This window comes from Benincasa hispida, chromosome 7, assembly GCF_027475165.1.
Source record: "Benincasa hispida cultivar pf3 chromosome 7, pf3_genome.v1.1, whole genome shotgun sequence".
In the NCBI taxonomy this organism is placed as follows: domain Eukaryota; kingdom Viridiplantae; phylum Streptophyta; class Magnoliopsida; order Cucurbitales; family Cucurbitaceae; genus Benincasa; species Benincasa hispida.
The window spans coordinates 33138618-33156164 of NC_143484.1; the positions used below are offsets into that span (position 1 = coordinate 33138618).

Consider the following 17547-nt stretch of genomic DNA (forward strand, 5'->3'; position numbering starts at 1 on the left):
AATTACATGTAAAAGTATTTATGATATATATGACCGAAAAGAGGATTTTTTTATATAAAAATGTTTCTTTTATTTAATTTGGATGAAAGAAAGCCCAATTGAAAGGCCCAAGAAAATGGTATGACTGAACCCCAATTGAAGAGTCCAAATGGGTCGAGAACATGGTAGAAGAAGCTCGTGGAATCGTCTTCTTCGCCAAGAATAAACCAGAAGCAACTTTTTCTTTCCAGAAATTTCTAAAATATGTTCTCTGCCCACTTATTTAAATGTTTCAACTCCCCACTAGGAAGCCATCCTTGGGAGTTAGCAGCAAACAATACACCATTTCAAGCAAACTTTGTCAATTAAATCCATTTCTTCTCTCTTGTTATCCTCTGCTTTGAACTTGAACGACCATGGCTCTGATTCCAAGCATTTTCGGTGGCCGCCGGAGCAACGTCTTCGACCCCTTTTCATTGGACGTTTGGGATCCCTTCGAAGGATTCCCATTTTCAAGCTCATTGGCCAACCTCCCTTCCTCTGCTCGTGAGACCTCTGCTTTTGCCAACACTCGCATCGACTGGAAAGAAACCCCAGAAGCCCACATCTTCAAGGCCGATCTTCCTGGAATCAAAAAGGAAGAAGTCAAAGTTGAAGTGGAAGAGGGCCAAGTGCTGCAAATCAGTGGGGAGAGAAGCAAAGAGCAAGAGGAGAAGAACGACAAATGGCATAGAATCGAACGAAGCAGTGGGAAGTTCTCGAGGAGATTCAGGCTGCCGGAGAATGCTAAAGTTGAGGAGGTGAAGGCCAACATGGAGAATGGAGTGCTGACTGTGACAGTGCCCAAAATGGTGGAGAAGAAGCCAGAAATCAAGTCGATCGACATCTCTGGCTAGACATCACCACGTTGTTCTTTCTTAAGTTTCTGTTCTTCCTCCAACATATTACTCAGCAAATGTTTCATCCAATTACAGTTAGCTCCATGTTTTGATTACAAATTGGAGAATTATACGTTACATATGAATTACTTTCTTCTATCAAAGTTGAGATTTTTGCTAATTGAATAAATTAGGACCAAGGATGAAAGTAAATTGGTAAGATACTTGAAGATAACTAAATACAAAATTAAATATGATATCAATATCGGTGTACTAGATATAAAAAATTTGAAGTCTCGGTCTTATGTGATATTTTAAACTTCTAGATATTTAATCACACACATAAGTATCAAACGACCTACGAAATAGAATTTATTCAAACAATTATGTTCAAACATGATAGAATAGAACATGATTGGACATATCTATTATGTATCTAGAGATTGCAATGGATTTGTCATGTCCTCAATTTTGAGCATAATCTATTGAAGAAGAAAAGTAGCAAGAAGAGAAATAATCTCTTTTAAAGAAGGATGGATGTTATAACTTAATGTCTGTTAACATCTGTTTGCATAAATTAATTATTTCTATCCGTTACTAATAATATTTTTGCAGCGTGTTTCTTATTAACATTGGTATTTAACTGCTTTTTTTTACCTCAATTTTAAGTACAAACTTATTATTGCAACTGGAAAATGGCATTTTCCTTTTCCAATTTGATGCAACTTTTCCCAATTTTTTCTCTTGTATTGTGTCACAGGATTGATTAGTCAATGGCAAAATGATTTTTGTTGTCAATGATTCTATTAATTGTGACAAGTATTGGAAATTGTATCTTAAATCTCCTTGTAATCTCGTAGTTTGTAAATTTTGTGTAAACATATTGTTGTTAAGAACATAAGTATTGTTTTATAAGCATTTACTCAATCCAATAAACCAGGTGGATTTTGTTTAAATAACAACCTAAATGGTCTATAGTAGATGGATAAGGTTGAGTATCTTATCCTTGTGACACTACAGATATGACCCGCTTTGTAGATGAAACAAGTATTGTAAAGTGTTACAAATGATTTGATCCTGATTATTCATATGGAGACATGCAAGCGGGGTATCCTATACAAAGAATTTATATAAAATCGGACCACGAAATGATTAGTCTTTTTACAAAACACCGTTGATAATAGAGACTTGCATTTCATTAGGATGATCATCGGTGACATGATCTCAATCCTGAGTGAGTTGTGGACTCCTACTCATGAAGGCGGTCCTTTGATTTGTATGGGTGAGAGTGGCTAAATTTTCAACTCAATAAACCTATCATTTTGGGGATTTTTCTGATTGGGGAGTTGGGAACTTAGCTACACAAGACGAAATTCACTTCTGTCCCGATGCAAAGATAAATAGATAAATTGCTCCTTTAAAAGCTGATTGCGGGTCTTGAATATAGTGGTCACACCTTCTCTTAGGAAGAGAGGACATAGTCATAGTGGGACTATGACTTATTGTCCATTAGAGGAATCGGTGGTACTTAAGGAGTTAGATGTAACTATAGGAGCAAAACGGTAAATTGGCTCAGTTATACTTACGAGCGATTTGTGAAGGGTCATCACACTGTTGATTGGTTATATCCAATGGACATAGAAATATATCTATAGTGCAAAGAGTGCAACTATCGGTGTTTAGTGGAGTGCCCGACAGTTAATAGATGGTGGATATCGTGATTAAAGAGTTTAGTCAGTTATTCACGTACCGTTGGAGCTTCAAGCTACAGGTCCATAAGGTCCCCTTAGTAACTCAATGGATTCAAGTTGAGAATAAGATTTTGGGTTAGTTTGAAATGTTCGAATTAACAAGAAGAATTTTATTATATATAATATAATTCAATTAATTCAATTATATATGATATAACTGATATAATGTATTTGATACATTATTAGATTGGAGGAATTCATATAAATATGATTTATATTAAATGCCATAAAATAGGAAAAGAACTATGGTCTATATGTTGCATATGATGTAATATTAAAACTATAGGTTATAAATATAATATGATAAGTTAGTTATTGCATTTATTTATAATTTATTAATTATATGATAATAAATATTTCTTTTTCTCAATAACCGACTTAAGTGGGTGGTTATTCACGACTTTATGATAACTGTGAGATAAAAGGAAAGGTAGTTTTTCAAATCATTCAGTCGAAAACATCTCGCAGAATTTACTATCGAGTAAAAGGAGTTTTACTACACGATAACTTAACAGAGCCTATATGATCAAGTATCAAGTCTATACGATAGACTTCTTCCTCTATGCGATCGAGTATCAAGTCAATACGATAGACTTCTTCCTCTATACGACTATTTATCGCATACTCAATCGTCTACTCAATCATTTACTTCCTCCATCCCTCTATCCAAAATCATACAGAGCCCACAACTTCTGGATTCTCATACCAAGAATACCAAGGTAATCTTGTAGTGGTATCGAGTTCTATTCGAGGATCGAGGATCAAGTTTAACTTGCTAGTGATCAAGGATTTTCCAGTTTCTCATTGCGTTCGTGTTGTTCGAGTTTGATCGAGGAAAATATGTAAAGAAATAGTTCTTCAAAGGTATTGTCACTCGATCACTTTGTATTTAATTTAAGAAGCAAGCTGTAATTTATCGTTTAATGCATAATTTGTTTGGAATGATTGTAAATGTTTGAATTCTTTCACAATGGAGTTCAAAACAGTTTGTTTACGCTCAAAGGTCGTCTAGTTTTAGAGTTCCTTCAATTGATATCAGAGCCAGGTTGCTATGATTTCCAAATTCCATTGATGTATTGAATGTTATTTACGATGTTGGTGGGGTTTTAAGTATTCTGCAATGCGTTTAAGTGTTAAGTGTAGTTATGGATGTTGTTGATAGATGTTTTCGGGATAATTGCCTCTGTTTATAGCTTTCTTTACATTTCTCAAAGTTAATTTGTAAGGGCCCCTGCGTTTTTGGGCATAATTAACAAGCCATCGAGTATGTATTCAAGTTTTTGTTTTGTTTGAGTCGTTCGTGATGAAGTTTCAGATGCATGGAGATGCTGTTTGCTTCGAGGAAAAAGACTAATAGTTGGTTGCATCGTGTAGCTGAAGATAAACGATCATTTAGATTTGGCTATGTGATCATGTAGAAATGTTCTACTTGATCGTATAATATTTGCTAAACGATCGCATACCTAATGCTACGCGATTGAGTAAAGAGTTTACTCGATCGTGTTGCGTTGGCTACTCAATCGCGTAGACACTCGGGGTAAACGATCGTAGAGTATTTGATACTCGACGCATGGCATGCGTGCTCAACCATCGTGTAAGCTAGCATGCTCATCGTTCACTAGCTACTCGATCACTTGGTACACGATACTCGACGCTTGCTCCTTGATCGTTTAGACACTCATGCTCATCGCATAGCCATTGTCTGCTCGATTTCATAGCATGTGTTACTCGATGTGCGCTGCACGATCCACGCTACACGATCGTTTATACTCGATAGGAAGTACTCGACGATTTGAAGGAGTTGCTACACGATCAAGTGTCGAGGTTCAAAACTTGGTTCGCCTGTTTGAACCCGTTGACTCGATGCTTTTTGTAATAGTTAGCTTTTCTTTCCAGTTTTGAGGCTAATTATCCCGGTCCATCAATTTTTATTTAATGTACATGTGATGTATGTTTAATTATATGACATAATATATGACATATAGTTTTAAAATCCACCAAAGGTTATGCATTTATTCATGCATCATCTTTATATTATAAGTGTTATAAGTGTCATAATATAGTAGTTTACATAATTAAATTACATTAAAGCATGCTCATGCATCATATAATATTAGAGGTATAATATATGCATGCATTAAGCATATCCATGCATCATCTTATATTATAAGTGTTATTTTATAAGGGTTAGCATGTATGCTTAGTTCATTACTTGATATATAAAAGTTATATATTAGTAATGAATGAACATTGCATGAAGCATGACACTTAGGTTTATTTATAAATGTTATAAATACCTTGTGGATGTCTAGCTTAGCAATGTGGTTGATTTTAGTTGTTTCATTTTTTATAAGTGTTATAATTAATGAAATTAGAATTAAAATCAATAAGAAAGAGTTGCATGCAAACTTAGGCTTTAATCATGTTTTAAAAGAGTTTTAAAATTTGATTGAGATAGACCTAAGCTCACAAATTTCTAATGCAATTAGAAATTAGATTAATATTTTAAATTGGTTTAATAAGATTAATTTGATTTCAATAAAAGATTAAATTTGTAACAAATCTATCTATAAGAGATCTTTTGTCTAAGGCGGGTTCTGGCTAGGCTGGGGTATTTAAGCTGACGGAAACGGAACACCCCTACCTGGGAACTTGCTTGGAAATTTGAATTAGATAGATTTACTATAAGCATGCAATTGTTGATTAATATTTGTTAAAGTGTTTAATGAATGTTAATAAAAAAAAATTATTTAACTTTATAAAGTAAGTGTTACTTTTGGGCAAACTTAAATAGTCACTTAGTAAAAATAATTAGCTGTATTTTTCTAAGTAAATTAAACCCTAGGTTGTTAAAAGACTCAGTGGGAGGAAAAGATATATGTGATATGTCGATTCCACTCATGTTTCTCGTTCACACCGTGAGATTCATGCTTGGCCTCGTAGCGCCTTGGGAGCGTTCCCCTTCAGATGGTGTTTGCATGGGTCAATATCAAGATGAAAAGAGAGAGTATTTATAGTAAGTGGGAGAAGGATGTGTATCAACATGTCCTACGGTCCCTTTCATTGGTTTGCAGCGTGAGACCTTCTTGCACGGCCTCGTGGCACCCTGGGAATGTTTTCCTTCGGATGGTTTGTGCAGTTAGTCAATATCAAGACGAACTCCAGAAATGGATAAGGTCGCTTTAGTTTTTGCATCAATTGGTTTTTTCCTTTGGTTGGCTACTTGGGACGGAACTCTAGAATCTAAAATAAAGGGTCACACTTACGAGAAATTGTTAGCAAGTTAATGATTTCTTGACCAAAGCAATGATGGCTGATCGTTATAGGAATAAGAGTTATTCTGGTGTAATGATTAGTTGATAGTGTCTCAATTCAGTGAAGGGAGAAATTGACTATCCTTCAGTGGCTTTTGTTCTAAATCACTGAAGCGTCATTGCAAAACTAGATGTAATATGGGGTTCATTTAGATTTTGCTAAACCTGATTTGATTTGTTTTAAAAAAGTTATGCTAAAATCTAACGTAAATCAATATGTTTGTCTTTAGCAAAATGTCAATGTTTGATTTTCCGTTAGATGCCTTTTCTACTTTGATTGGTTTGACGTAGAAAGAGTCTATTAAAACATTTTTCGTGGTAAACGACCTTGAGTTTGTCATGTTTGAGGATTGTCCTCAAGTCCCAACCCTTGATGTGCCACGAAATGTTCATACTGCACACGAGGTGTGGATGAAGGCTAATTCGAATGCCCGATTTCACATTTTGGCAAGCATACCTGATGCATTGGCTAGAAGGTTTAAGAACATGGTCATTACATGTGAGATCATTGACTCGTTGCAAGAATTATTTGAACGTAAGTTCTCACTTTTTAAGCAAAATGAGATTGATGACAATGAAACCAGTGGTGTCAGTTCCCAAGATAATTTTTCAGTCCTTATTGAATGTCAAGGGACCAACAGAGAAAGCAATTGTTGTTGACTCTAATGTTCATTGACGAGGACTATCATCTGAAATGAAACTTGAAGTTTATAAGATAGGTTCTGATACTGATCCCACTACTCTCCAGAAAAGGAAGAAATCCAAAGACGATAAATGTGATTTATTTGACTTGGAGACGTGCTTGGTAGAGAATGATGATTCTACCTGGATAATTGATTCAGGGGCTACTAACTACATGTGTTCTTCCCATCAAGGATTTAGTTCCTGGAAATAGTTGGAAGCTGGAGAGTTGACTTTTAGAGTCAGTACTGGTGAGGTTGTTTTAGTTGTTGTTGTAGGCAGGTTTAAGTTATTTTTGGACAAGAAACGATATCTGTTATTGGATAATGTTTATATAATTTCTCATATCAAGAGGAACTTAATTTCAGTTTCTTGTCTGATTGAACAAAATAATTTCATCTTCTTTTCTGAGAATAAAGTGTTTATTTTTAAGAATGGTATGGAGATAGGTTTTGGTTCAATGGAAAATAGCTTGTATGTACTAAGGCCATTAGTCATAAAAGTCTTGCTTAATACTAAAAAGTTCAAAACAACAACAACTGTAAAAAGACCAAGAGTTTCTCCTAAAGAAAATACCCATTTTTGACATCCAAGGTTGGATCACATCAATCTCAATAAGATTGAGAAGTTGGTGAAAAATGGACTTCTAAATGGTTTAAAAGAAAACTCTTTGTCAGTATGTGAATCTTGCCTTGAAGGCGTAATGACCAAACGACCTTTTACTAGAAAAGATTATAGAGGGAAGGAAACCTTGAAGCATATACATTTAGACCTTTCTGGTGTGATGACTGTAAGAGCACGAGGTGGGTATGAATATTTCTTCTCTTTTATAGATGATTATTCTAGATTTGGGTATTTATACCTAATGCAACATAAGTCTGAAGCTCTTGAAAAATTCAAGGAGTATAAGACTAAAGTCGAAAACTTGTTAGGTAAAAAGATAAAAACACTACGATCTGATCGTTGTAGAGAGTATATGGACTTAGAATTCCAAAACTTTATGATAAAACATGGAATCATGTCTCAACTCTCAGCCCCAGATACACCTTAGTAGAATGGTGTATCAGAAAGAAGAAACAAAACTCTGTTGGATATGGTTTGATCTAAGATGAGTTATGCTCATCTTTCAGACTCGTTTTGGGGATATGCAGTAGAGACTGCAGTTTATATTTTGAACAATGTTCCCTCAAAGAGTGTTTCTGAAATACCTTTTGAGTTATGAAGAGGTTGTGAAGGTAGTTTATGCCACTTTAGGATTTGAGGATGTTCAGCTCATGTGCTTGTGGCTAACCCTAAAATGTTGGAACCTCGTTCGAAAGTATGCCTGTTTGTAGGTTACCCCAAATAAACGAGAGGAGGATATTTCTATGATCCAAGTGAAAATAAAGTGTTTGTATCGAAAAATGCTACCTTCTTGGAAGAAGACCACATAAGGAATCATAAGCCATGAAGTAAACTTGTTTTAAATGAGATTTCTAATGAGACTATTGAGATTTCAACAAGAGTTGTTGAACAGGCTGATAGATCAATAAGAGTTGTTGATGTTAATTCATCTAGTCAACCATCTCAAAAGTTGAGATTGCCTCGACGTAGTGGGAGGGTTGTGAACCCACCTGTACACTACATGGGTTCAACAGAAGCCCAAAACATCATATCTGATGATGGAGGTGAAGATCTATTATCTTATAAGCAAGAGATGGAAGATGTTGACAAAGATGAATGGATTAAAGCCATGAATCAAGAAATAGAGTCTATGTACTTCAATTCTGTCTGGGAGCTTGTAGATCAACCTGATGGGGGTAAAACCTATAGATTGTAAATAGATCTACAAGAGAAAAAGAGGTGTAAATGGAAAGGTACAGGCTTTTAAGGCTAGACTTGTGGCATAGGGTTATACCCAGGTTGAGGGAGTGGACTATTGTCATGTTAAAGTCTATTAGGATTCTCCTATCCATAGCCACATTTTATGATAATGAGATATGACAAATGGACGTCAATACTGCCTTTTTGAATGGTAATCTTGACGAGACCATCAACATGGTTCAATCAGAAGGATTCATTGAACAAGATCAAGAGCAAAAGGTTTGCATGCTTAATTGATCCATTTATGGACTAAAACAAGCATCTAGATCTTGGAATATAAGATTTGATACTGCGATCAAATCTTATGGCTTTGATCAGAATTTTGATGAGCTTTGTGTTTACTTGGGAATGATATCCTATTAATTGGGGATGATGTAGGTTTTCTAACTAGCGTTAAGAAATGGCTAATTGCCCAATTCCAAATGAAAGATTTGGGAGAGACGTAGTTTGTTCTATCCAGATCATAAGGGATCGTAAGAACAAAAGGTTGGCATTTTCTCAAGCATCGTACATTAACAAGATCCTTGCTAGATATTCGATGCACAATTCCAAGAAGGGTTTATTACCTTTCAGGCATTAAATTTTTTTGTTGAAGAAATAGTGTCCTAAGACACCTTAAGAGGTTGAGGAAATGAGACAGATTCCCTATGCATAAGCTATTGGTAGCCTTATGTATGCAATATTATGTACTAGACCTGACATTTACTATGCAGTAAGGATTGTTAGTCGATATCAGTCCAATTCAGGATTAGATCACTGGACAATGGTCAAAACAATCCTCAAATATCTTTAAAGAACGAGGGACTATATGCTCGTGTATAGAGATAAGGATCTGATCCTTTCAAGATACACAGACTCTGACTTTCAGACTGATAAAGATTCTCGAAAATCAATGTCAGAGTCAGTGTTCACTTTGAATGGAGGAGCTATAGTATGGTGAAACATCAAGCAATGATGCATCGCGGAATCCACTATGGAAGCCAAATACGTAGCTACTTGTGAAGCTGCTAAAGAGGCTGTTTGGCTTAAGAAGTTCCTTACTAATTTGGAAGTTGTTCCAAATATGTCTTTGTCAATCACACTTTATTGTGATAACAGTGGTGTTGTGGAAAATTCTAATGAATCTCGGAGTCACCAAAGAGGCAAGCACATAGAATGAAAATATCATTTGATCTGGGAGATTATGCATTGCGGTGATGTGATTGTCACGAAGATCACGTCGGGGCACAAAGTTGTTGATCCATTTACAAAGGCTCTCACGGAAAAAGTGTTCGAGGGCCATCTAGAAAGTCTAGGTCTACGAGATATGTGGCACCTTGGCTAGGGCAAGTGGGAGATGTTACTAGAGTATAGTATATGCCCTAGTTTATTGTATTTTGTACTATCTTTGTATTGTACATTAGTCTCTCTAGGCTTTAGGACAAGTGGGAGACTGTTGTGAATGGTGTCCTAAATCTCCTTGTAATCTTGTAGTTTATCAACTTTGTGTAAACATATTGTTATTAATAAAATAAGTTTTATTTTATAAGTATTTACTTAATCTAATAAACTAAGATCCGAGGTTATTTTATATAAATTTAAACAAGTATGTGGAGACATACAGGTGGATCTTGTTTAAATAATAACCTAAATGGTCTGTAGTAGATAGATAAGATTGTGTACCTTATCCTGGTGACACTACGGATAAGACTCGTTTTATAGGTGTTACAAATGTTGTAAAGTGCTATAAATGATTTGATCCTGATCATTCATGTGGAGACATGCGAGCGGGGTATCCTATATAATGAGTTTGTATAAGACTGAACCACGAAATGATTAGTCTCTTTATATAACACCATTGATAATAGAAACTTACATTTCACTAGGATGACCATAGGTGACATGACCTGAATCTTGAGTAAGTACTAAGTTTGGTGACCACTTGGGAAGTCCTCGTGTTGCACCCCTTTTTGTCATTATTTCTTCTCCTTCTTCTGTTTTCTAAAATCGTTTCAATTTCGCCATTTGATTTTTTTTGTTCCCTTCCCGCTTCTACGACGTACAACCGCCCCCGCTCGAGCTCGTGCTCGTGCCCGTGCCTGCGCGGGCCCCGATAGTCGTTCCGACCGATTCAGCGTGCCCGCGCAACGCGTCCCGCATGGCTCAAATGGAATTTGTGCGCATTCCATGTTGGGTGCGATCATACCAGCACTAATGTACTGGATCCCATCAGAACTCCGTAGTTAAACGTGCTTGGGCGAGAGTAGTACTAAGTTGGGTGACCATTTGGGAAGTCCTCGTGTTGCACCCCTTTTTGTCATTATTTCTTCTTCTTCTTCTGTTTTTTAAAATCGTTTCAATTTCGCCATTTGATTTTTTTGTTCCCTTCCCGCCTCCACGACGTGCAGCTGCCTCCGCTCATGCCCGTGCTCGTGCTCGTACCTGTGCCCGCGCGGGCCCTGATGGCCTTTCCGACCGGTTCAGCGTGCCCGCACGACGCGTCTCGTATGGCTCAAATGGAATTGTGTCTTGTGTAACTGTGTTCCCAGCTCCCCAATCAAACGAATCCCCAAGATGGTAGGCTTGTTGAGTCGGCGATCTAGCCACTCTCACCCATACAAATTAAAGGACCGCCTTCATGATAAGAGTATATTAACATGTAGCAGAGAAAATTAGAATCAATAAGCACTCTAATTATACTTAATTTGAGTCTAAAACATGCTTCAAAGTAACTATTACAGAAGGGGGTTTGTTTAACACAATACCTTTGATGAATCCTCTTCAATACCAGCTGAGTTCCACGTAAAAGTGCTTCAATCTACAAGTAGACTACCATAAAGATCTTCTCTACTATTCTCTTGCAAGGATTGTGTGGTGGAATCACTAAATTGAGCTGGATATTATGAAGATATGTAGAGGGTTTTGGTTTCTGCAAAGTTCTTCAAAGCTTAATCCAATTATTCAACCCAACACTTCAATTTATAAAGCTTTCATCATGCAAATTCATAGCTTGCATGAAGGCCAACTCCTACTTCATGGAGAAAATGGAATTGGATGAGTAAGGTGCCATGCACCACAGTGGAGATTTCCAACTTCTGGAAATCTCCACGTTGAGTTTTGTTTTCAAATTAGTTTTTCCAAAAATTGATTTCTAAAACCAATTTTTTTAAATAAACTAATTTAATTTGATTTATTAGTTTTTTATATATAAAATTAATTCATTCAATTAATTTTTAAATAAAACTAATTAATTAAATCTTTAAATTAATTTGTTAATTTAATATATAATATTAAATTAATAAAAGACCAATTCCACTATAACGAAATTAATTTTATACAATTAATATTTAAATCATATTTTAAACATTAATCGATTCTCCAATTTTGTTTAATGTCAATAAAATTAAACATTTCAATAGTATCGAATATAATCAATAAAAACCCTAATTGAATTTGAACATTTCAAATTCTAAACCCTAATTTCAAATCTCATCAAGATTACTCAATTTACTAATCCAAATTACGAGCTAGTAAAGGGACCTTATGGACCTAAAAATCATAAGCTTCAACGACTTGTAATTAATTGGTTAAACTCTTTAAACCGAATTAATTACTATTCCCTAACTACCAAAACATTCCACTATAGCTCGATAGTTGCACTCTCCTCACTATAGATATATTTTTGTCAATTTTAACCATAATCAGTAAGTCAATCCTTCATAGGTCATTCGTATTTACAGTTGGGTAAAAGATTACCATTTTACCTCTATAAATACATCTTGCTCCTTAAGCTCCCACTAATCCTCCATTGAACAATTGATTTATAGTCCAACTTATAAATATAACCCTCTCTTCCATGAGAGGATAGGGCCCCATTGTTCAAGAAAAGGCATCAGCGCTTAAGAGAACAACCCATCTGCTAACCCTAAATCGGGTAGGAGTGAATTCCATATTGCAAAGCTATGTCCCCAGCTATCTATCCGGTCTTATCCCTAAAATGAAAGGCTTATTGAGTAGTGTTGTTGGACTACTCTCACCTATGTGAATCAAAGGATAATCTTGAATAAATAGGAGTTCATAGTTAGCTTAGGATTAAGATCGAGTTACCCTAGGTCATTGAGTTTGAAATAGTCAATTTTAACAGTAAATGGTTGTTATAAAGAAAAGTGACTATTTCGATGTTTTCACTCACATGTCTCTACAAACTCATTGCACAAGATGCCTCCACTCACATGTCTCTACGTGAATGATTTTTGGATCACATCATTTATATCAGTATACAAAATGGGTTTCATCCAATAGTATCACCAGGATAAGGTACCTAGTCTCATCCGTATACTTATAAACCATTTTGGCTACATACTAAAACTTGATTTATTTTTATGTCACCACATAAAGTTAATGTATTCAATTTATAGCCATGGATTCATTTATTAGTTTTTCATAAAAGGATGGAATATCAATAGTAATTTATTGGATTAAAAAAACTCAACAACATTTTTTATTGATAAATAGAATATGTTAACAACATTTACGAACTGCTAGTTTAGGAAATTCCCAATAATCTTCCACTTGGACTAACACTCTAGTGAGATAAACATATAAATATATAATGTTTACAATGTCAAGAAATAAAGAGAGAAAAATACAATAAACTAGGGCATCCAAAATACCCTTTGACATTCTCCATTTGTCCTAGATTATGTTGGTCGTAGTCCTAGTCCAACCAAGTGGCCCTTGAACACTTTAGTCGAGAGAGCCTTTGTAAACGAATCAGCAAGGTTGTCTCTTGAGGCTATCTACGGGACTATCACATCTCCTCGGTGTACGGTCTCTTTGATGAGATGGTACTTTCTTTTGATATGTTTTCCATGTTTGTGACTTATATGTTCCTTGGAATTAGCAACTGCACCACTATTATCACAATATAGAGTGATGGACAGGTGCATATTTAGAACCACTTTCAAATCTGTTAGAAACTTGCACAACCACACAGCTTCTTTAGCTGCTTCGCATGCAACTACATATTCTGCTTCCATCATGGAGTCAGCTATACAGCTTTATTTAATGCTTCTCCACACTATAGCTCCTATGTTAAGAGTGAAAACTGGTCTTGAAGTAGATTTCCTAGAATCTACGTCAGTCTGAAAATCAAAATCAGTGTATTCTTTAAGGATCAAATCCTTAGGTCCATACATAAGCATATAGTTCCTCGTTCTCCTGAGAAACTTAAGGATGTTTTTGACAGCCTTCCAATGACTGTGTCCTGGGTTAGATTGGAACCTGTTAACGATTCCAACTGCAAAGCATATGTCAAAACGAGTACATAACATAGCGTACTTTAGACTCCCAACTGCCGATGCATATCAAATTCTTTTCATTTCCTCAATTTCTTGAGGTGTCTTAGGACACTGTTCCTTTGACAGATGAATCCATGTCTAAAAGGTAACATACCCTTTTTGGAATTTTGCATGTTATATCTTGACAACATTTTGTCAATATAAAATGCCTGAGATAAAAGTTTTGTTCTTTCAATTTTGAAATATCTGAATCCCAAGAACATATTTAGCGTTTCTCAAATCTTTCATTTGAAACTGTGATGCTAACCATCTCTTTACGTCAGCAAGGTAACTTGTTTTATTCTCAATGAGCAAGATATCATCAACATAAAGTACCAAGAATGCTACCTTTTGTTGTCTATCATCTTATATACACAAAGTTTGTCAACATTCTGTTCAAAGCCATAAGATTTGATCGCAGTGTCAAATCTTATATTTCAAGATCTAGAAGTTTGCTTCAACTCATAAATGGATCTCTTAAGCTTACAAACCTTTTTGTTTTTTACCCTGTTTAATGAACCCTTCTGGTTGAGATATAAAAATACTTTCATCAAGATGGCCATTAAAAAAAACTGTCTTGACATCCATTTTCCATATTTCATAGTCATAATATGCGCTAATGGATAAGAGTATTCTTATTGATTTTATCATGACAACAGGAGAGAAGGTTTCTTCATAGTCAACCCCCTCCCTTTGGGTAAAATCTTTTGCCACGAGTCTGGCTTTATAGGTTTGCACCTTGCCAGTTTTGTCACTTTTCCTCTTGTAAATCCATTTACAACCTATAGTTTTAACCTCATGTGGTTGATCTACAAGATCCCAAACATAATTGAAGTACATGGACTCCATTTCTACATCCATGGCTTTTATCCATTGTTCCCTATCAATATCTTCCATCGCTTGTTTAAATGTCAATGGATCCTTTAGACCATCATTAAGTATGATGTATTGAGTTTCTGTTAATCCCATAAAGTGTTCAGGTTGATGAACAATCCTCCCACTACGTCGAGGCATTCTTAACTCTTAAGAAGAATGTGATGGAGCAACAACCGTTGTTGATTGACCAACTTCATCAACAACTTTTGTTGATTTATTTGTAGTATTTTTGGTCATTTCTTTCGATATTATTTTACTGTGCGGTTGATGACTGCTAATATGATCTTCTTCCAAGAATGTAGCATTTGTTGAAACAAATACTTTATCTTCTTGGGGATCATAGAACAATCCTTCTTTTGTTTCTTTTGGGTATCCAACAAAGAGGTATAATTTTGAACGTCATTCCAATGTCTTAGGATTTTGTATCAACATCTGTGCTAGACATTCTCAGACCCAAAAGTAATGTAAACTACCTTTACGTACTTTCCATAACTCATACGGTGTTTCAAAAACACTTTTTAAGGGAATCATGTTCAAAATATATTTTTTTAAATAAATAAAATGTTTGTACAATACAATTACAAACTACAAGACCCTATGAGATTTAGGGCATCAACCCCAACAATCTCCCACTTGTCCTTAAGTTAGTGGGGTGTACAATATACAAGTCATAGTAATATACAAGTACAAAAATCAACTAGGGCATAAAATGCGCCCAGTACAAAATCTCTCACTTTTCCTAGACTATATGTGGCATGTCCGTTAAACCCATATTTTACAGATGATCCTCAAACACCTTAGCTGTGAAGGCCTTTGTAAATGGATCAACAACATTGTACTCCGAACCTATCTACGTGACGTTCACGTCCCCTCGATGCACAATCTCTCAGATGAGATGATACTTTCGTTCTATGAGCTTCCCGCATTTATGAGTCCAAGGCTCTCGAAAATTACCCACAGCACCACTATTATCCCAATAAATGGTGATGGGCATTGACATGTCTGGAATCATTTCTAGATCAGTTAGAAATTTCCTGAGCCACACAGCTTCCTTAGCAGCTTCACAAGTCGCTACGTACTCAGCCTCCATGGTGGAGTCAGCAATGCACCCCTGCTTGGTGCTCCTTCAGACTATTGCCTCTCCGTTAAGATTAAACACTGATCCTGAAGTGGATTTTCTAGAATCCTTATTAGTTTAGAAATCAGAGTCCATGTATTCTGTAAGGATCAAATCCTTAGAACCACACACGAGCATGTAGTCCTTCGTTCTCTATAGATACTTGAAGATGTTCTTAACGACAGTTCAGTAATCATATCCTAGAGTAGAGAGATATCTACTGACTATCCCCACCGTATAGCAGATTTCATGTCTAGTACATAACATCTCATACATTAGGCTGCCAACAGCCGATGCATAAGGGATCCATCTCATTTCCTCAATTTCTTGAGAAGTCTTAGGATACGAATCCTTAGAAAAAAAACAACTCCATGCTTGAAAGGGAGTAAACTACCATTGTATAAAGGTAATTATTAGTTTTCAATTGATAAAAAAAATATATTTTTAAAATTACCATTGTATAAAGGTAATTATTAGTTTTCAATAATATTTCAAAATTGTTAAAAATAAATTCGTTTTCATTCTTATCTCTACCTTTTCTACTGGGGCTTCAAAGTCTTCATCCGCATGTCCCTCTCTTCTCCGTTCAAAATATTCAAAATCTTCACAAATTCATTATTTTTTACTATGATTCTTCTTTTATATTTTTCAATTTCATCCACGATTTCATCATTTACCCATGATTTTTAATTCTGGAGAAGCTCATCATCTCAACTTGATCAGCTAACAAGGAGGATTTGAGGCCAACTGAATGAGGATCTGATTTCATTGATTAACAATGAGGATTTTCGACAAAAGAGGTAATCATTGAAATGGCTCTATTTTTGGTTTGCTTTGGTAATCATTGATTACTTTGATTTTGTCAATAATAGGACGTTTATGATTAGTTCTGTTTAGTTTAGGTTATGATTTTTTATTGATTTTTTCTATACTGCCACTACCACTGCATCATGAAAATTTATATATTTATTCGAAGGTTATTAAACACCTTTGAAAAAAAATACATTTTTATCAAATTACTTAAAAAAAACCCTTGAAAAATATATTGTCTTTATGGAACGTTTTTAAAGAAACCCTGTAAGAAAATATATTCTTACAAAAAATTATTTAAAACTTTTGAAAAATTATATTCATTAACTAAGAAATGTATTAAATTTTTCTAGAGAAAAAATGTATTAATCTTTATAAATGTACATTTATCGAAGGAATTTTAAACATTTGAAAAAAAAGTTCATTTAAAATTTTTATATTTTTTAATTTAGAAAAGAAAAAAAAAACTTTTCTTAAGGGTTTAATTCTCACTTCGTCTTCACTTTTATAGGGCTGAATTTTCTTCCTCTATTGAACATATCATCTCCAACTCGATTTTCAAGGTCATTCGATCGCATTGCTCAATTGTCGCTCAACAGTGTGGCGACAATTTCTTTCCTTTACCTTTCGAGTTTCATCATGAGGTATGGACTTAGGCGATTTTTTTATTATTCAATAAACTCTACGATGAAAGCAAAATTATGAGAAAAGGATACATGATTCAATGTAATTAATTCGAAATCGAAGTTCTCATCTCAACTAATTGGATCTGGATTTTGAATCATTGAATGTTTAAATTTGTTTGTTTATTGATTGTATTTGGATTCACAGTCATTTTTTAGCTCCAACGACCCAAGTAAGAGAAAATGGCATCGACTATGGAGGACAACATCAATCGATTTTTTAAATGCTTCAAATGTGGTGTTTCTCCTTCTCGTAAGTACTATCTCTTGTTTATTT

At 35.1% G+C, this 17547-nt stretch overlaps 1 protein-coding gene and 1 non-coding gene across 2 annotated transcripts; both read left to right on the plus strand.

Annotated features, from left to right (window-relative positions):
- Nucleotides 1-280: 280 nt before the first annotated feature.
- Nucleotides 281-1021, plus strand: LOC150035112 (17.6 kDa class I heat shock protein 3-like). Its single transcript, XM_090315716.1, has one exon. The coding sequence runs from the start codon at nt 396-398 to the stop codon at nt 873-875; it is 480 nt and encodes a 159-aa protein (XP_090171842.1). The 5' UTR covers nt 281-395; the 3' UTR covers nt 876-1021.
- Nucleotides 1022-10637: 9616 nt separating this feature from the next.
- On the plus strand, nt 10638-10756 carry LOC150035113 (5S ribosomal RNA). Its single transcript, XR_016531010.1, has one exon. It is a non-coding gene; the product is annotated as a 5S ribosomal RNA (ribosomal RNA).
- Nucleotides 10757-17547: the final 6791 nt, after the last annotated feature.